Source organism: Aspergillus chevalieri, chromosome 3 (genome assembly GCF_016861735.1).
Source record: "Aspergillus chevalieri M1 DNA, chromosome 3, nearly complete sequence".
Lineage (NCBI taxonomy): Eukaryota > Fungi > Ascomycota > Eurotiomycetes > Eurotiales > Aspergillaceae > Aspergillus > Aspergillus chevalieri.
In genome coordinates this window covers 1,904,760-1,924,837 of record NC_057364.1, presented here as the reverse complement: position 1 = coordinate 1,924,837, position 20,078 = coordinate 1,904,760, and the positions used below count along the sequence as shown (strand labels likewise).

General features: G+C 49.6%; 6 protein-coding genes across 6 annotated transcripts; 5 read left to right on the top strand and 1 right to left on the bottom strand.

The window, feature by feature from the left end:
• Window positions 1-1,138: 1,138 nt before the first annotated feature.
• Window positions 1,139-1,306, bottom strand: ACHE_30691S (uncharacterized protein; the record flags this gene model as incomplete). Its single annotated transcript, XM_043277337.1, has 1 exon — window positions 1,139-1,306. The coding sequence occupies one exon, from the start codon at window positions 1,304-1,306 to the stop codon at window positions 1,139-1,141; it is 168 nt and encodes a 55-aa protein (XP_043135226.1).
• Window positions 1,307-3,095: 1,789 nt separating this feature from the next.
• On the top strand, window positions 3,096-3,467 carry ACHE_30690A (uncharacterized protein; the record flags this gene model as incomplete). Its single annotated transcript, XM_043277336.1, has 1 exon — window positions 3,096-3,467. The coding sequence occupies one exon, from the start codon at window positions 3,096-3,098 to the stop codon at window positions 3,465-3,467; it is 372 nt and encodes a 123-aa protein (XP_043135225.1).
• Window positions 3,468-5,508: 2,041 nt separating this feature from the next.
• On the top strand, window positions 5,509-7,409 carry ACHE_30689A (MFS transporter; the record flags this gene model as incomplete). Its single annotated transcript, XM_043277335.1, has 3 exons — window positions 5,509-5,623; window positions 5,677-6,550; window positions 6,611-7,409. 3 exons carry the CDS (start codon window positions 5,509-5,511, stop codon window positions 7,407-7,409), a joined length of 1,788 nt encoding a protein of 595 aa, XP_043135224.1.
• Window positions 7,410-8,799: 1,390 nt separating this feature from the next.
• PPR1 (Zn(II)2Cys6 transcription factor) lies at window positions 8,800-12,042 on the top strand (the record flags this gene model as incomplete). The annotated part of the gene is made up of 3 exons (XM_043277334.1): window positions 8,800-10,984; window positions 11,041-11,093; window positions 11,140-12,042. 3 exons carry the CDS (start codon window positions 8,800-8,802, stop codon window positions 12,040-12,042), a joined length of 3,141 nt encoding a protein of 1,046 aa, XP_043135223.1.
• Window positions 12,043-13,089: 1,047 nt separating this feature from the next.
• On the top strand, window positions 13,090-15,936 carry ACHE_30687A (DnaJ domain protein; the record flags this gene model as incomplete). Its single annotated transcript, XM_043277333.1, has 4 exons — window positions 13,090-13,186; window positions 13,236-14,324; window positions 14,515-14,599; window positions 14,655-15,936. 4 exons carry the CDS (start codon window positions 13,090-13,092, stop codon window positions 15,934-15,936), a joined length of 2,553 nt encoding a protein of 850 aa, XP_043135222.1.
• A 616-nt stretch (window positions 15,937-16,552) lies between these two features.
• Window positions 16,553-18,011, top strand: adB (adenylosuccinate synthase ADE12; the record flags this gene model as incomplete). Its single annotated transcript, XM_043277332.1, has 4 exons — window positions 16,553-16,595; window positions 16,668-16,736; window positions 16,796-17,247; window positions 17,301-18,011. 4 exons carry the CDS (start codon window positions 16,553-16,555, stop codon window positions 18,009-18,011), a joined length of 1,275 nt encoding a protein of 424 aa, XP_043135221.1.
• Window positions 18,012-20,078: the final 2,067 nt, after the last annotated feature.

Below are 20,078 nucleotides of genomic sequence, written 5' to 3'. Positions count from 1 at the left end.
CACTATGGAGAAAGGACGGACATTCCCATCTGATATGATGATCAGCATTCCCTTTCCAAAGTACTTTCCCAAAGTCTCTTAGACCGTACTTCTGTTTCCCCGAACTTCCGGTCTTCCGATCCAAGGAGAAAAAATTAGGCTGCTCCATACCGAAAGGAAAAAAGGGACCGGCCAATGAAAATTCCATTCGGGCTGCTGCTTTGTCCCAGGGGGAACCATCAATCCACTGTTTCGCATTTACTCTCGATCACAGCAATCTATCACCACAGTGGGGTTTATTATTGGTCCGGGGAGCAGATCCTGGTTACCGGTCACAGTTGTATTGGTACCAGTACTTGTACACGTACTAGTGTTCTGTACGATTGGTATTTTTGTCGTTTTGGGTAAGACATGTTAACGAATATGTTGGTGGCAAATGTTCTAGAAACTCTTGACTGTTCTAGCGAGGCGAATGGAAACGGTCCGGGACGTGGCATGACTCGTTGCCTGTCATGAGAGTCCTCCATTCACAAGACACAGAGACTGGTAAGTAATAACAGCCAAATAATGATAGTGTCGACTCCATACCAAAGTAGTAGTCCGATCCCGTGTCACATCAACACTAGCTGAAGCAGTGGGCAGACGGCGAACACTGTGGTCACCGCAACAATCAGTTGTATTTCGTACAGCGTGGCAGGAATTCATACCCCCTGACGACGTCATACGGCGGACCCGACAATTCGGCACCAGCATTGTTGATCATCAAGTCAATCGCCTGAAGAATGCGCATGGAGTATGGAATTCGGATGGAAAACCACATTTCCTCGACCAAACAGATCCAACAACTAGCTCGGAGTATTTACCGTAATCCCTGGAAATTCGGACACCGCTCATCGTATGTATGAGTACCCAAGTCCCACGAGAAGCTAATCCTAGGGTGGGGATAAACGAAAGGAGAAACCACGGGTGGATCAGAGAAAGCCTTTAGACTTTGAGAGGTACCAGGGGTATGGTACTGTAGATGCTATGTACATATGTCGAACCGGAGCGCTGTAACCGTATGCTCTTGTGAGATGAACACGACGTAGATCAGAGGTCAAGGCGGCCGTTTGTTCCTCAATTCGGGATGTCCATTGGTTGGGTAATTCTCGTATGGCCTTTACAGCGATACTGGAATTCCATCTGGATGGTCTTGTGGCTGTTGGGAATATCCCTTGAAAGAGTGGACTGAGGGCATGTTCATAATCGCGTGCTCTTTGTGCTGTTGTAGTTTTTCGATTGCATCGTACACATCCACATCGACCTCTGTGTATCCAGCAGTCGCCATCTCTGCTGCCGAGTATTGGACTGGCCGACAGTATGAGTATCTCAATATTTCCCTCGGAATCACTCTGAATAACACTGCATCTGTGAGGATTCTGGCGAATATGTCCAAATTCGGAAGGGCTTTTCTGAAACCTCGAACATCCCATTCTGGAGCTTTTCGAGTCCTAAGGCTCTCCGATACTGCTCTACCAAGCTATTCAATGCCAATCGGGCAGTCAGCATTCCTCTCGAATCTGCCTGCTTTTCAGATTATCCGGGGTCCTTCAGGTAACACTGAATGTCGTCAGCAAGCAGTCTTGTCTCTGTATGGAATCCACAGCCTTTCTGAGACTTCATATACAGTCGTATCAGATGCTTCATGTCTTGCATGTCAGCTTGTTGATTCGAGGGCTCATTCATTCCGCTAGTATGTTGCTGTGAGTGTGACCAAACAGGGAAAGACAATCTACAGCAGCAAGGCAGAAGTTATGACGTGGAAAAACATTTCGTCATTGCGTCATTGTTATGACTAGGTACTTATAAAGACGATGCCTGAACGTCCTGCCCAAAGGATGAAAAGTACAGATGAAGATGAAAAAATGATAAAGGAGGGGCAGAAGGCGGAGGAGGGGCAGTATTCACATGATCTGCACCCGCCAGGTCAGTCACGCCGCAACATTTTACATTTGAGGAATTCATGTATAGGATTCCGAGGTGTCCGAATGGGTGTCACGATGGACACGATTTCGCACTAGGTTTTGGATACCATCAGGATTCCTGCGACTAATTACTGGACAAGCTGCATTTTTTTCTGTATTATGATGAAAAGTCTCCGTTTTTGACACCGCCAGATCATAGCTTGCCCCGCCGCCGGTGCTAACTCGGAGTGACAGGATGAAGACTTAGAATACCCCTCATTATCAGGTGAGTTAGATGCCCATGTATTCTGCATGCACAAGAAGGGGAGATAGACAGGACAACCCCGCGGGTCTGACGGATTTACAAAGGGACTGGGCAGCAGAACACTTCGGACATCGCCTGGAACGACGGGCATTGGCCTATCGCTGGGCTGTAGACACACAGACTCACCGTATCGAAGGATTAATTGCCCAACGACAGCGTTAAGCAAACAAACAAGTCCGAGGATATGCAGGATTGAGCCGCTATCGGGAATTATTCTATACGCTGCGACTACGGGTTGTCCGTACACATGGGCTGGGGTACATAGTACGGAGTGCTACGACAGACAGACTACTGTCAGATCAATCACCGAAATTTCGGATGCACGATGACGTCCTGTCGATTTTACATACCCAACCGTCTTTTTGGCAATGCTCGCCTAGCGCGATACCGTCGATCCGGACTTAGTATCAGGACTAGCAGCAGTGAATGTTGTGATTGTCACTGTAGATTCGCACGTTCGTCCGCTATGACCGTGATTGGGAAATTGGGGATTGAGAAGTCACCCGCAGCTCAGGGTTATCGCGTCCATGTTAGGCATACAGTAAGTGGTATTACACTCGCGTGGCTCCAGATCTGAGCTGCACTAAGTCCGACACTATGAGATCCACTACTGAACACTATGGAATTGGCGGCGTAGCAACGTACGGAGAGGATGGAATACTAGCTATGAAACTCGGTGTAAGTGGACACGGAAACAGGATTACTATTCGTATACCTGGGATCACGAGGGACCCAAATCTTTTGTTTTTCTCTTGTTTTTTGACCATTACTTCCGTTCGTCCTTGCGGCTGATTCCTCACCGACTCGCCAACGAGCGCAGCTCCAGCTGGCTGAGTGCAGGACGAGTCATGCTTCCCAGTGGGAATCAGACTTCGGAAATACACGGTCGGGGGATAATCAACCTCAAACGCAGTGCCAAAAAGTTTAAGATCGCTCAACGGTTTCTAGGGATAGGCCGTGAAACCAGGGGGCAGGAAGGGTGGGAATTCCTTTCTGTGACGGTAGTTCCATTCCGTCGCCTCCGTACTCTTGGGCCCCTGGCTGGCAAGCAAGCGACCGACGAAGAAGCAAAGAAAGATTCGATTGCAGGGAAAATCCATCGGCATCTTCTCCGTACAATATTGTCCATTGTGTGCAGACCCCCTCGCGTCCTTGGCGGTGGTGGTTTGCCATCCCCGGATACGGCGCTTATTGTCAAGACTGAAGAGTTGAACAATTGACCACGGAGTACGGAATACGGGAATTTGATAGCAAACAACCGTCTACTCTGTAGTATTCTGTGTCTCTTTCGATCTCTTTGTTCTACACGACAGGTATATCAATCTTGATCGCCTGTATCGGGCCCACAGATACAATAGCGCCAGTCCACACCGTAAGGACGTGTTGAGTGTTCATCTTGGACCACTTATACTATTGCTCCGTATTATAATTATTGGCATTAACCAAGTTTTGAAGAATCACGCCCCACACCGCATGGCATTGTTTGTCTACGGCATAATAGTAGTGGTGATAGTGATAGGATGCCGTATCCCCCTATCTCTCTCTCCTGATTGACTCAACCGTCTTTTTCTTGCCGGGCAACATACCGAATTTCAGGATCTGCTGTCAGTAGGTAACCGTGTACCATGTATGTATGTACTGTGAAGACTCGTACAGGGTCTTACACCGCATGTTATTCAAATCCCCCGACACAAACAAACGGTAGGTGGGAAAGTTATCTGCATGCAAGTCATCCGGTTTCTACCCAAGACCAACAACGAGTGATTCCGATTGTTTGTATGTAAGTAGTATGTAATTTATTACAGCGATTTCCTTATTTCATACAGAGAAAGGAAAGGACAAAAAAAAAAAGAAAGAAAGAGAGAGAGAGAAATAGTGGACACCGGCTGGTTTTCCAGAATTCCGGCAGTGGAGAAATTTTTATAGTTAACAGGTAACAAAATAACAGAAAAAATAAACAAAACAAATTAAAAAAATTAGTCGTGAAGGGGCAGTGAGATCTATCAACTTCCGAAACCAATAACCACACTTTTTCCGGCCTTCTGGAAAGTCGATCAGTCGAAATTAATTTAAATTTCTGCGTCTAGTACTTTGGCCGGTACTTTGGGCAGCCGGTTCCCCGGAGTCAATATTATACGTCCCTAAAATGATCTGTTCTGTGTGAAAGGAAGAGAAATTTGGGAGGCTCCACCCCCTATACCTGAGCATACTCCATAGTGACTATTCTCTCTGTCAATCGGATCATCGGAGGCCCCCGATTATGTTCAGTTTGGAACCATAGCTTAAGTCTTAACCCCCTCCGGTGGATCCGGGTTATCATTCATGACGATATTGTGTTTGTATGGAGAATCCAGAATATCCACTTTGCAGCTGGGATCTGTACCCGTACAGCTGTGTTTGTAACCTGAAAATAAAATAAAAATTAAAATTTGAAAATGTGGTGAACCGTTGACGTTTGATTTTTATTTGTTTTATTTATTATTTTTTGATTTTATTTTTCATTTTTCAGTAATTATTTCGGCCTGATCACATCTCATACAGGGTTGTCCGTTATGGATCCAATTGGCATGACAGTCCGTTGATACCTCTCTCAGGCTCTGGCGCTCTCTCTCTATATATCCCCTTCCCTTCCCTTCTGACTCTCACAATCATTATTATTTTATTCCCATTTAAGATCCTCTCTCTTCCCTCTTGAGATCTGCTGGAATTTTATCTTATTTCCTGCAGTTCCCTTGCATACTTTTCATTATCCTCCTACGAAGTACTCCTACTTCTACTACACCTACTACACCTACTACACCTACACCTAACACTACTTCCCCTTCTTTACTCTCATCTTTTATCATCCCATTTCTCTCTTCGCTCCTCTACTACATCCGGTGGCTACTTGTGTCTGTCGGCTACAACTATTTACTACCGGTTCCGGATCAATTCGACTGTTCTCCCACCACCCCACATACACTACACTTCGGTGATACAACAACCTTTTCGAGAAACCGAATAGAAAAGAAAAAAAAAAAAAACCAAGGGAGGATATGCTGAAACCCCTTTAACGGCCCAACATCCTCTCCTTCCTTCATAATTCGGTCCTTTCCCTCCCTTCTGCAACAACGGAGAATTTGGAGAACCCTCAAATTACATTCCTTTGCGAAAAACCCTGGACTCGTCCTGTCAAAGGACCTTTTCTCCTCTTTTTAACCCCGGATTTTCACTCCCACTCCTTCGTCTAAAAAAATCCACAAAATTTACACAGTCGACAAGATGTTCAAGAAGCCTTCGTGTTTACAAAATCGGCGACAGGCTGGTGAGAAGGGCAGCGCCGGCAACAGCAACGATGATTGGTCGACTTTCCCTGTGCGCCAGCTTTTCGTACTAGGTATGTTCACTGGTCAGCCTTATGCTGTACTCGCATGGTTACTGACTAAACAGCCCTCTGTCGCATCTGCGAACCAATCGCTTTCATGTCTATCTTTCCCTATGTCTATCACATGGTCGAGTCGTTCCACGTGACAGATAACGATCGCAAAATCGCCCTCTATGCCGGCATGATTACCTCGTCCTTCACTTTCGCAGAGTTCTCTGCCGGTATGTTCTGGGGCCGGATGAGCGACAAGATTGGTCGCAAGCCTGTTCTGATCATGGGTCTGATTGGCACGGCCCTCAGTATGATCGTCTTTGGTTTTGCTCCCAACCTAGCTACCGCCATGATTGCGCGCGCGCTGGGCGGTCTGTTGAACGGCAACATCGGAGTCCTGCAGACGACGGTAGCGGAAATTGTCACGGTCAAGGAGCATCAACCCCGGGCTTATTCCATCATGCCATTCGTCTGGTGCTTGGGATCTATCATTGGCCCCGCGATGGGCGGTGCGTTGGCAACACCATGCGAGGGTTACCCGTGGTTGTTCCGGCGCGGCACCATTTTCGACCAGTTCCCGTTCCTGCTGCCCAACGTCGTCTGCGTTGTCGTCCTTCTCTTTGGAATCGTCGTCGGTTTTCTTTTCCTGGAGGAGACCCACCCTGAGAAGAAACTTCGGCGGGACTTTGGTCTGCAGCTTGGGCATTGGCTCGTTGGCAAATTCTGGGGCTCGGGCGTGCAGCTGTCAGAGCAAGAGAATATCTCCGACAACAAGGACTACTTTGACGTGCCCCCACCGGAGTACAGCAGCAACGAGTCCACTCCCCGCTTGGGCCCTATCATGTCCAACGATGACGACATCGAGGGACAACTCAAGAAGGAGGAGACACCCAAGGCTTTCACCAAGCAGGTCGTTTTCAACATCATCGCCTACGGAATTCTTGCATAGTAAGTGTCCATCCTTTGGTACCCAACTGTTTCGAACTGCTTCGCTAATAACCCCAACAGCCACAGTGTTTCGTTCGACCAATTGATGCCCGTCTTCCTCAGCACACCCAAATCCGACGACGATGTTGCCCTCCCCTTCAAGTTTACTGGCGGCTTGGGTCTCCAGACCAAGACCATCGGTTTCATGCTCGCTGTCCAGGGGGTGTATTCCATGATCGCCCAGCTTTGGCTCTTCCCATTTGTCGTGCGACACTTTGGCACCCTCCGAACGTTCCGCTTCGTCCTCTGCGTCTGGCCTCCTCTCTACCTGGTCGTGCCTTATCTCATCCTTCTCCCCGCAAAGATCCAGATGGCTGCCGCCTACGTTGCATTGATCAGCAAGATCACCTTCCATGTCATGGCCTTCCCCGCAACCGCCATTCTCCTCGCCAACGCCGCTCCCTCTCACAAAGTGCTCGGTTCCATCAACGGCGTGGCTGCCTCCACCGCCAGTCTGAGCCGTGCTTTCGGACCTACAGTCACCGGTTTCCTCCACTCCAAGGGTCTCGAGAGCCACTATTCCGTGCTCGCCTGGTGGGCCTGTGGCATCGTCTGTGTGATCGGTGCCATTCAGAGTTTCTGGATGGAAGAGACCGACCCCAAGGAAAGCAAGCCGCAGCCCGAGGAAAAGGTCGGACACCACGACACCAAGACCCAGTTCCAAAACACGTTCTCTCCCGCTGGCAAGGAAGCTGCCAAGCCGGAGGAGGAACAGAGACTTCTCTCATCTACCCGCACCAGCCTCGATCATGATTTCGATCTTGCCAACATGAACATGAAGCTGGATGTTCCTGAGCGACCATGCCCAGTGGAAGCTTAACTTTCAGTTTCTTTTCTTTTTCTCTTCGCATATTTCATCTACATTTGGAGGCATTTTTGCGTTTTGATCATAGCCAGTTTTGCATATTCGGTCGGTTTTTTGTTTTTGTTCGTTCGCTTAGACCATGATGATTTTTCTTCCAAGCTTGGGTGGCGCAGTTTATAGACTGGATGCATTATTCACAAAAAGCATGAAGCTTGCTCATTTCCTTCGTTTTCTATTTCATTTACAGGCATTTTGTTGGGTTGGATATTTTCTGCGATGATACTCATGCATCTGGGAGGCTCTTTTTTTTTCTTGTCATTACTTATTACCCGTCTCTTTTTAAGTTATCTGGACAACAAGTCTTTGCATGCAATGGGATATGAGGAGAAGATTCTCCTGATTTGGTTCTACTTGATTGCTCTCAATGCGTAGACAGTTGTACTCTGAAAACATTCAAGTGAACCCCATGTGACAAATGCGGGGTATGTGGCACATTGCTCTGTACAATACTCTGGTCTGGGGAACTCTTGTTGTGTACTTGTGCAGACACGGCCAAATAGACACAATCCATGCTCCTATCAGGCGATCAATACTACATTCTCTGCTCCGTACTCAAGCTCATATATAGCGAGGAACCCTTAGTATTCCAGTCCGCAGTTGAAAGCCTCGGTTACAGGCTGTACCTGACAGTCCTTATCGGCCCAATCGGAACCGCCATTATCTGCCTGCTAGGCGGGTTATCGGGTATGGTACTGTAATAAATACAGCCATCAGTACATCCCACTTGGCTACAGGAACAGGAACCCCTACGTTCAATTGATTATGCCTGTGCTACTTTCACTTGCTGCTTGACTTCTTCCCAATTGAAGAATTCTGATGGATCTTGGACGAGGTATGGCTGGTCTCTCGAATGGGAAAGATGACAAACAGCCTTATCATAACTAATTGTGATTGATTGATAGTGACCGATACGGGCTTGTCAGTGTCAGAGCACGTACACTAAACTTTTTTGACAAAAGAAATATCCCCGAATATTCCGGTTTGCCTGCCTTCCAAGTCGATGTTTCCTTCTTCCTCTTTTTCTTATTCTCCTCTGGTTTCCTCAGATCCCACGTCGTGCCCGTCAGCCCAACAGGCATTCGCAGAATTGCCCAGTGACTTTGTGCTTTCCGATAATACTATGCGCTGCGACTCGACGAATCGAATACAATTACAAGGGCGTCGGGTTGCATTATTATTCGCTCTTTGATTACCGATACCAATACAAGGAATACAGCTAGCTATCTGGATGCTGGGATGAATGGTGACTGCACGTCCTTGCTTGCGCAGACCGTCAACTCGCAAGACATGATCCTGGTTTAGCGCAGATTGATTACTCGAGAGTTAGCGTGCTGTATAATCTGTGATGCTTGACGCTGCTTCACCAGTCACGCCAATGCCGGTGGGGAGGAAACGATCGCATATTCTCGCTGCCGAGATGGACTCAACCCCAGTCCAGGACCGTGCCACAACATCCCAGAATCCTCGCCAACAGTTCTCGCCAGACGGATCCGCGCCGTCAGCATCAGCACACACCAGCTCTTCTGCCTTCCGCAATGTTTCCGCCTGCCATCGATGTCGAATACGCAAAAACCGCTGCGATCAGCGTCTTCCTCGTTGCCAATCGTGTGAGAAGGCTGGGGTGCCCTGTGTGGGATATGATCCGATTACAAAGCGTGAGATTCCGCGGAGTTATGTATACTTTCTCGAGGCGCGCGTGACGTATCTGGAGAGGGTGCTGAGGGAGCGGGGTGTGGAGTTTATGGATGCCGTGGCCTTTGGGGAGGAGATGGCTGTTCATTCAGAGGAGGAGGGAGAGTCGCATGGTGTGGATATTCTGCATGGGGGAGATATCTCGCCGGAGAATAAGGGTCGATTGGTGATGAAACACAAAGAAAATCAGGAAGATGAGAGGGCAGGTACTGACAGAAGTCGGGATGGCGACAAAGATGACAACTGGAAGATACATAACCTGGTGTCTAATATCGGGATGGTTTCAGTGCAAGGAACGTCCGATCCACGATATCTTGGGTCTACGTCTGGTATCTCCTTTGCCCGGGTCGTTTTTGCTGCGGTCAAATCCTCCGTCTCGGGGAATGCTTCAGAGCGAGGTCCTATGCGCCCAAGTGAGCGTCTTCCCCACAGTGCCACCGGTACAGGAACAAGTACCATGCGAGACTCCTTTTTTGGACTGCAAACCAGGCCAATGATGAAGTGCGCTACATTTCCGCAGCGCAATGTGGCAGAGAAATTGGTGGATCTATATTTTGAACACGCAAATCCGCAAATGCCTATCCTCCACAGGACTGATTTTATGGAACTTCTGGACCGCACGTACGCGGTCGATGAGAAGAATCGCTCACCGCGAAGTTTATATACTCTTAATATCGTGTTTGCCATCGGCGCGGGAATAATATTCGAAGATAAGAGTGTCCCGGAAGAAGACGGGCAAGGAGGTGGTCGACCACGGGCGCCATCTACGCCAAAGAGACAAAAGCTGTCAGACCACCAATGTCAGCCGGAGGAGTATCATGCGTCGGCAGTGGTGCATCTGGAGTCTTTCCTGGATAGTTCTGCGACGAATGACGGTTTTGGTGGGTTGGAAGAACTGCAAGCTGTGCTTCTCCTGGCTAGCTTTGCCCTTCTTCGACCCGTCGCTCCGGGTCTCTGGTATATCGTCGGGGTGGCTATGCGATTAGCTGTTGATCTAGGTCTACATTACGAAGACGGAACCGGAGTCGACTATGTCGGACAAGAAGGTGTTGATCGTTCGTCGGTCAAAGGTGAGGACGGAGCCAAACCGCGCATCAACACTCGTGAGCGTGGACGTCGCGAATGGGTTCGCGATCTACGCCGTCGGCTCTGGTGGTGCGTGTATAGCTTCGACCGACTTGTCGGCTGTTGTGTTGGCCGTCCATTTGGAATCAGCGACCAGGCTATCAGCACCGAGTTCCCGTCCTTGTTGGAAGACAAGTACATTACCAAATCTGGGATCATAACACCTCCCGATAGAGCACCAAGCTACAAACATGCAGCGCAGCATTACTTCAAGCTGCGCGTTCTGCAATCAGAGATTCAAGACGTTCTTCAATACCAACAAGCGCGATTCGCCCGACAACGACTTCCGCACTCTGCCAACGTCTTCACCCGTTCTGACCTACCATCGCCGTTCCTCCAGGGCTTTGACTCCCTCCGCTCATGGCGAAAGGACATGCATCGCCGACTCGTCGAATGGAAGGAGACTGCTCCCAAACATCAAGAGACGGGTGTAAGATTTCCCGTAGAATTCCTGGAGTTGAACTACTGGCAAGCTGTTATTATGCTGTACCAGCAGTGCTTGACGGCTCCCGCTGAGTTAGCTGGAGAACTCGCGCCGGCAGAGGACGTCTCGAGTCCGTCGTTCTCCAATATTGATGATGCGGAAGATGAGGATGAGATTTATTACAAGGTTGCTGAGGCTGGGCAGAAGGTTATCAGGATTTACCGGTCGATGCATCGACTGAGGCTGGTCAATTATACGTATTTGGCTACGCATCATATTTTTATGGCTGGTAGGCTACTTCTAGCTTTGCTCATGTTGTGTCATGTGCTTATGCTTATCTTACAGGGATATCATTCTTGTATGCCATCTGGCACTCGCCTTGGGTTCGAAGTCGCTTGGTAAGTTACAGCTAATTCTTACTTGAAACGGCTACTAATCCCGCAGACCCCCGATGATGTAGATTTTACCGTCCTTGCAGCAACATCCGTTTTAGGCGATCTGATGCACAAGTGCCCACCTGCAGAAGCATGTCGAGACGCATTTGAACGAATGAGCAAGGCCACAGTGCAGATGTCTCTCTCAACTACCGGATTTGGAAACCAGGTTGATCTATCGCTACACTCTCGCGCCAACGCACCGCAACCAGTTGGTGGTTTGTATCGACGATATCATCCTATGGACCGGCGGCAGAGAGTACCAGGATTACGAAGGCAGACGCAGCCGCAGACGCGCCAACGACCAATACCGCGGTTTGATATGAACCTGGAAGACTTGTTTGGCGGTGATACCAGCACTGTTGCTCAGGAGCGGTCTGATCGTAACACAAGGAGCTCGATGCAGCCTCATTCGACTCGAGCGCGAGGATACTCTGAACTGTCTCCAGCGGGCTTGGTGCCAGAGCAGACGTCGCAAGTAGCAGCGCCTCATCAACGGGCGGCGTCTATGGAATATACTGGTAACTACGACGATAGTCCTTTTTCGCCTCAGTACTACACCAACTTACAGCAGAGCACGTCCCCTGGCCGCGTGACTACCAGTAACCCCAATCAACAGCCAATACTCACCCCAAACCAGGAAGCAGGGATGAGCATGGATCTCCTGGATTTCGATCCTGACAATCAGTTGTCCCTGGGGCTTGACGGTAATCCTGATTATGATGAGATCATGCCGTCCCTGGGGCCTGGGGTGGGACATAGTGTAGGGATCGATTTGGGCTTCGGAATGGCGGTTGGCTTTCAGCATGATTGGAGTGAGAATGCGAATTATGATATGTTACAAGGGTTCTTCTTTGGGGGATCTGGGTCTGGTGCAGGTGGAGAAGGACCAACGGCAGAGACAGATGGATAGGGCCGTCATACTCCAGATTTTTCTTTCCAGTCACATGTATCTATCTAACGAATCCTGGTTGGTCATGCGAGGAATGATGTTAAAATAAAAGATATGATCTCATGGACCCTTTGCGTGTACTCCATTTATGTATCAAAGCTGCAGAGATAACCAGGTACCTAAGTATACCCAACAATGCCAAACAAAACTTTATGTACAACAAGTACACCCAAGTACCCTCCCATAATTAGCTTTTCAACCAGCCAGAATGAGGCCAACGCATTGGGCAGCAACCGGCCATAATTCGACCGCCGGGTCTGGAAGTGGAGGGTGGAGAGTGGAGGGGGAAAGAAAGCAAAGCAAAACAAACCAAACAAGCCCAAATTCTTTCCATCCAGCAACGAAACAACAAAACAACAACAACAACCAACCAACCAACCAATACGTCCTTCCAACTGGTTCTAGACAACGCACACTTACACTTAACTTATTGTGTTCGCGCTCTTTGCGAACTGTCTTTCTTTTTCTTGGGTTGTGAGTTGTTGGGGGATAAAACCTGTGGTAAGTAAGATCTGTCTGCTGTCACTGCTCTGCTTCTGCAGTGTTTGCTCGTTGCGTCGGTCGAGACTGATTATTCTTGACTCTAGACTAGATCCCTCTCATATATTTCTTTCCCTTTTTTGTTTATTACGACTGTTCCTGCGTTGGTCTCCGATCGCTTTTCCTCGACTGCGCAACTTACCCCACGGCAACTGACTACCGACCGGATACGAACCCCTCACGAAATCTCCCAACTACAAAAAACCAGTCCCTGATCGGGAATATCATGTTGATAGCCTTGTCGACGGCGGAAGAAAGTCTTGTTTTCTGCGCCGGTATACCTGTTGAGTGTTCGAATTGATTTATATACGATACGATTACCACCGCTGTCGAACTCGTCGAATGACACGATACGTGCTTTGATCTCGACCTGCCGTGACAGGTCGTGTGCGACTTGCGACTTGATCGATATATTATTTATTGTTGGATACGGCAACGACTCGGAATATCTGAGACTACGTCTTCATAATGGTGAAAGCAGACGTGAGACGGGATTACTATGCGGATTTGGGTCTTGGGCCCAGTGCGGAATCGGAGGATATTAAGAAGCAGTTTAGAAAGCTAGGTGAGTTCTGTGTGGACAGGATTTATGGATGACCGGCTAACTGGTGCAGCGTTGAAATACCACCCCGATAGGAATCCTGGGAAAGAAGTCGAATTCATCGCCAAGTTCCAGGCAATCCAAGCGGCACATGAAATCCTCAGTGATCCCCAACACCGGTTGAGATATGATACGGATCGGTTACGCGCTGGATATGGCAGGCAGTACGCCGCGCACGCAAGAGCGAATACTTCACGAAGGGCCCCTGCCAGCCACAGTTCTGGCGCCTCTACGAATTCGCAACCGTTCTCTGCCCGTGGTCAACAAGCGAACAATGGACCGTCGTCCGGCGCCCAAAGATACGCTAGCTATGCTAAGGCAGCGCCTCAGCAATCGTGGGGCAAGAAGGATGAAGGACAGACTCGGGCTGACGCTTTTCGCGGATTCCAGGGTATGAAGAACGGCAGCCCGAACGCGTCTGGCTGGTCGAATTTTGACCCCAAAACTGGTCGTACGGGTACAGCCAAGGCCAATGGGACATCGACCGGTCACACGCCGAGAACTAAATCGGCCTATGAGTACTTCAAAACATCGTCCAAGCCGACAGAGGGTGCCGGAACGACTCGTGCTCAGGCAAGTAGGAGGAAGAACGGCTTTGCGCCGGGTACCGCGGGTGGTGATGAGCCGATGGCTGCAAACACTTCCGCCTACACGAGTACACCCCGGGATTCGCGACACTCAGGTTACTTTTTCGACAACTCTATCCCTTCGCCTACCGCCAAGAGAGCAGATGGTCCAGAGGAACGAGCCAGGAGTCAGTATGCCGGCGCCAGTGGAGAAAAGACATTCTTCTCCAGTGCTTGGCTCGGACGTGATGGTACTCGTCGTGCCTCTCGGACAAACCCACCCAGTCCGACGCCACCACCATCGGAAGCAAGCAGACATCGGAGCGTCAGTCCTTCTCATCTGAAGACGAACAGGAACCGGACATACGCACCTTCCACGAGCTCAAGTGATGCCGACGACGACAGCGAAACCGATGACCCATATGAAAGGAACGTACCATCGTCATCACACAAACCCAAGGCCGTCCCGAAGAGCAGAATACGACGACCTCATTATCAGAAACCGGCTGACCCGCGGGACTGGAGTTCCGGAACTGGTGAGCACTTCTTTCCCACCCAGACGGTCTTCCGTGGCCCTGGTCCTGGCTACTATCAGTCCTACTACTACCACTACTACCAAAACCATCCTCACAACACTCACCCCTGGGACAACCGCTTTGACTATCGGAGACCGAACCCTTTTTACGATAACGCGTATCGCTGTACTAACTGGGACTACCTCAAAAGGACATGATTCGGATAGTGCTGCTGCTCCTAGGAATCCATTTGCTGGGACTTTTGCGTCGGCTAACTTTCAGCCTGAGATGGATCCGTACGTTCTCCTCTTCTTAATTTGGTAGCTGTGCACTGGCTTATTGTCTCTATAGGAGCCAATCTAAGAGTAGTAGCCATGGAAACTTGAGAAAGGAATTCTCCGCCAAAGACTGGCAGGATGCATCTCAAGGGGGCTGGTTCGGTTTCTTCATGCCAAAACCATCGGAACCGGATACGACTCGAGCAACACAAAGCCCCAATACTCGTGGACGGCCAACGACCCGGAACTCAGCTTCATGGGCGCGACAGTCAGCAGGCCCTTCGGACCAGGATTCTTCTCGCTCGGGATCGGCAGCCCAACAGCAACCGACTCCATTTGTCGGAGCCAAATTCTCTGCAGACGACTGGGTTGAGCAATTCAAAAATATGTCCTGGGCCGCACCGAAAAACGAAGGGAAACAGGCTCAGGCCAATGCTGCTCGTGCAAGGAGCCCTAAGAAGCAGACGAGGCCCGCGGCTTCGAAGACGCGGCCGACACCGCAGCCCGCGAGTGTTGCTACTGAAGCCGAGGAGGCTGAAGTAGCCGCGGAAGATAAGGATGAACAGCAGTTTGATAAGGTGGCTGATGAGGGTGGTGAAGCCATGGATCTTGATGATGATACCCCTGTCAAACCAACTGCTGTACCGCCAGCGCCTGAGAACAAGCAGCCATTGAAATCACAACCATCAGTCAATGTTGGCAAGACCAAGGAAGCCGACTCCAAAGATTTCAACCTGAAGGACCTCAAAGACGCAGCACCGTTTACTAGCTCCAAGGGGGGCATCGACGACCTACAGGATATCAGCGTGACCCTTCCCTTCGAATCACGCGCCAAAGTCCCAAGGAAAACTGCACGCGACATCCGTCCTCGCGAACTTGCCTGTCCAAATCCGCCCAAGCGACCACGCCGTCCAGCTTTGAACCCGCTCGGTATCGGATCTCAACTGGTGCTCCCTCGGCCCGCATGGGAACGGTACGTGGCAGAAATGAACACCTACATGCGCGAGTGGAATGAATTCAACCGCCGGATGCTGCGGCATTTCAATGCCCGCCAGGAAGCCAACGAATCTGGCCTGGCGCCTGGCTGGATCAGTGCAGTTGGCGATTCTTCTCGACTTAAGATCAACCAAGATGACCCGGATGCTGAAGATAACAACGACCCCGATAATGAAGACAGCGTTGACGATCTGTTACCGGGAAGCGCCAAAGGCGGGTATACTGCGTATTTGCGCGCGATTGAAGAAGACGTCAAGGTCCGGAAGCATTGGGATGTGGCGTGTGAACTGCACCGGGAGTGTATATTGGAATTGGGGGAGTTACGGGAGTGGCTTTTGAATGGGGGAAAGTTGATGTGAGGTTTTCTTGTTATTCTTATTGGTATTGTTAAAAGAGTTGGGTGGTTTGGTCTGGTTGTTGCATTTGCATACGTTTTGCGATTGGCATTGGATTGGCGTTGGTGATGTCTGGTCTGAGTGGTTGAGTGAATGGAGTATTGTGAATACCCATGAGCGATAGAATTGTTCCTATCTCTAATTTGTCTATTTCTCTATTTCTTGAAAGCATCCTACCTTGTATGCAGGACAGGCGGCGAAGCCCTAACCTAACCCTACCAATTTCCGATACCGGTAGAAATTTCTGCCCCAGGCATAAAAATTCCGAAAACGGCAGGCCCCACGCACGAAGCCCCGCTGTGACAGCATCCATACCGTAATATTTCTCTCTTTGCGCAGTTCGGCCTCACCGCAAATGTAAAATACAGTAAGATACAGCGTCCGTGCCGTAGCTGAGTCATCAGACCAGCGGGGCAGACAATATAACCACATCTTCCTCCGCAAAGAACAACCGATCGCGGGTTTCTTTTGCCTTTGGTTGATTTGACGGTTGCGAGGTTTTCGCGGCCGCTCCGTACCTTCTGACATTTCTTTTTTTCCTGATTGAATTGAAGTGAATTGATTGTGTCTACCTGAAACCATGGGGATTACAATTGTTCTTGGTTCGCAATGGGGTGATGAAGGTGAGTGCCTTATATGGGGATTGACTCAGAGTCTTGGACGGGGATTGGAGGAATGATGCTGACGATGAGTAGGAAAGGGGAAGATTACAGACATGCTGTCGCAAGAGGCTACTCTTTGCGCTCGTGCCGCTGGTGGTCACAGTAAGTCTATTCCTACATAAAGTGGACAGGCCGGGATTGACCATTATTTTCCTTCACAGACGCCGGCCACACCATCGTCCACGACAACATCACCTATGACTTCCACATCCTCCCCTCCGGCCTCGTGTCCCCCAAGTGCGTCAACCTGATCGGCGCCGGTACCGTCGTGCATGTCCCCAGCTTCTTCAAGGAACTGGCCGCCCTGGAGGAGAAGGGTCTGACCTCCGCTGGCAAGCGCATCTTCATCTCTGACCGCGCCCACGTCTGCTTTAACTTGCACTCTGTTGTGGATGGCCTTGAGGAGGCGAAGCTGGGTGGTCGCAAGGTTGGTACTACGGGTAAGGGTATTGGGCCTTGCTATAGCGATAAGGCATCGCGGAGAGGTGTGCGGGTTGGTGAGATTCTCGATGAGGCGCTTTTTGAGCGCAAGTTGAGGACGTTGGATGCTGGGTATCGTTCGCGATTTGGGGAGTTGGATTATAATGTTGAGGATGAGATTGCGCTTTTCAAGGTTTGTTTTCCCTTCATTTATCCGGTTACTACGGGCGGAGCTGACAAGAGCAGGAATACCGCAAGATCATCAAGCCCTACGTCGTCGACCAGCTCACCTTCCTCCAAGAGTACAAGAACGCCCCCAACACCTTGGTCGAGGGTGCCAACGCGCTCATGCTCGACCTCGACCACGGAACTTACCCCTTTGTCACCTCCTCGTCTACCGGCCTCGGCGGTGCCATCCAGGGTCTCTCCCTGAACCCCACTAGCATCACCCACATCGTCGGTGTCGTCAAGGCCTACACCACCCGTGTCGGCTCCGGCCCCTTCCCCACCGAACAACTCAACGAACACGGCGACAAGCTGCAAAGCGCCGGTCGCGAATTTGGCGTCACCACCGGCCGTCGCCGCCGCTGCGGCTGGTTTGACCTCGTCCTGTGCCGCTACTCCCAGGCCATCAACCACTACACCGCGCTGAACCTGACCAAGCTCGACATCCTTGACGACTTCGACGAGATCAAGGTCGGTGTCGCGTACATCCTGCCCGATGGCACGCGCGTTGACAACTCGTTCCCCGCTAGCGCGGAGGAACTCGAGAAGATCCAGGTTGAGTATGTCACTCTGCCGGGCTGGAAGAGCAACACCATGGGTGCGATGAAGTATGAGGACTTGCCGCCTAACGCGCAGGCCTACATTGAGTTCATTGAGAAGGGTCTCGGCGGTGTTCCCGTCAAGTACATCGGTACTGGTCCTTCTCGGGATCACATGATTGTTCGGGACTAAACACTTGCTGCCCTGTGTCATGATGAAAAGTAAAAGAAGAGTCAGAGTTGGATGAGGGAGTTTGCTATTGTTTTATTTTTGTATGTATGTATATTTTTCAAGACCCCATATTATCGACGAATTTGACGATTTTTTCGTGTTTGGTTTTTATAGACAGATGGATGGGATGGGCGTGGTTTGTGTTATGTTTCTAGGTCAATTTATAGATTTGTTTTATATTAAGAGTTTTTTGTGATATCCACTGGTAGAAGCATCCTGGTCTTCTCATTGTTTTTTCGATGTTTCCTCTTTCCTATCTTCTTTCACTGCTTCTATCACCATTTAGTATCCAGCACCCAGCACCCATCGATATGTCTCCTATCTTGTCCCTTTCTTGCGTTGTGAGACCAGCCCTACTACATATATACTTATATGCTCTCATGCTGTATCATAGCTGACAAATATCAAGCCTTGCCCTATCGCCCCGAAAGGAACGAGACATACGCCGGCAGATATTTTCGACGAAGGTAGTCGATTGCTGCCAATCTCCATATCTTTTCGGACTTTATGGGATACTGCATGGTCCTACAAAATGATGACAACGGCGGAGACTGGATTTGGTTTGCTCCCCTAAGGAACATCTGTCATATATGTGAAGCCATCCTCAATTCGATTGATGGTATCAAGAAAGGCGGCCGCCACAGCAACAGTGAGATTCGGTAAAATAGGTGTAAATGGGCTAAAGAGTCATCCCTTGAACTTGGATTATCTTCACCGTTCATGCCACGCATCAGTATTGGTGGGAGCAGAGATAGTGTGGCGCAAAATATAAGGAACAACAACGGCATTAATATTATCCAGAAAGGCTATATATCCTTGGATTTTATGAAATTCTGCATGGCCCCTGGCACCATGAATGATGGTGGGGACATACTATTCTTCTTCCCATCAAGAAATGTCTTGTTTGTTTCACTGTGGACAAATGCAATATCCTGGCAGCAATCAGCAGCATCAAATTCGCGGAAGACAGTGCATTTGAAAAGGCTATTCCCTTCACATTTTCGACTCCGCTGTCTTATGTAAATGGCCAGCATTGGTGGTGTGAGCAAATAATGCAGGACAGGGTAAGAAGAATGGTGGGATATTGTGAATGTCACTTGAAAGGCCTTGCATTTGCGGATTTCATGGGACACTGCATGACTCTGTGAGAACGCAAATTCGGAGCACTTCTGTTAAAGCGTCCCTGTCGAGAATATTGCGTCTCTTTAAAGTGAGGGACGCAACAAAGATTATTGATATCATGAAGTCCGAAGCCGAATGTGCAAATGGGGAGAGTGTCGCTGATAACCACTCCCGGCTGGCCCCTGGCCGATATTTGTGGAGGCAGATCTCAGTTGACGAATCTCTGAAGCTGTAAGTGATGTCCTGATTTTATAATGGCACAACACGCAGGACCGTATGAGAAGAAAGAGACGTTGTCAACATCACCGTGGATGACTTCATATATCGATTTTATGAGATACTGCATGGCCTACAAGGACAAGATATTCGGTAGAGAAGCGGTGATACCAGAGGTCCTCGAATCATCGATCCAGAGGCTGCGTTTTTGAAGCCCTATACGGGCATGATCTGCACGGCTCCAAAACGGTGTACACAGACAACCCAATATTGTTGTCCGGGTTCGTAGTCCCCGCTAATAAGCTCGGGGAATACGGTACCATTGAGAGCGCAGTGTTGTCGTCCGCCCACCTATTCCTTTGTTGATCCCCCGCTATGATGTTTATGAGTTATGGCAGAAGATGCAAGGCTAAAGGGCACACGCCGTTTCCCTCTAATGCATGGCCTGGGTTTACCAGCATACGATGGCAGACTACTCAGTGCAGTCTGGACCAAAGCGAGGGACTCGTGTCTCAACTGTGAAGGATTCGAAAATGCGGAGATGTTTTCCACTTGAAGAGACACAAGTTGGATCCGAAAAAGGCACGCCATGGCTCTTATCTGTGTTATCTCTGTATTCTGAGCCGAGAGGCAAGACCAATAAGCTGGCAAATCTTGTCATGCCCATCCCTGGAAGGCTTGATCGACCTC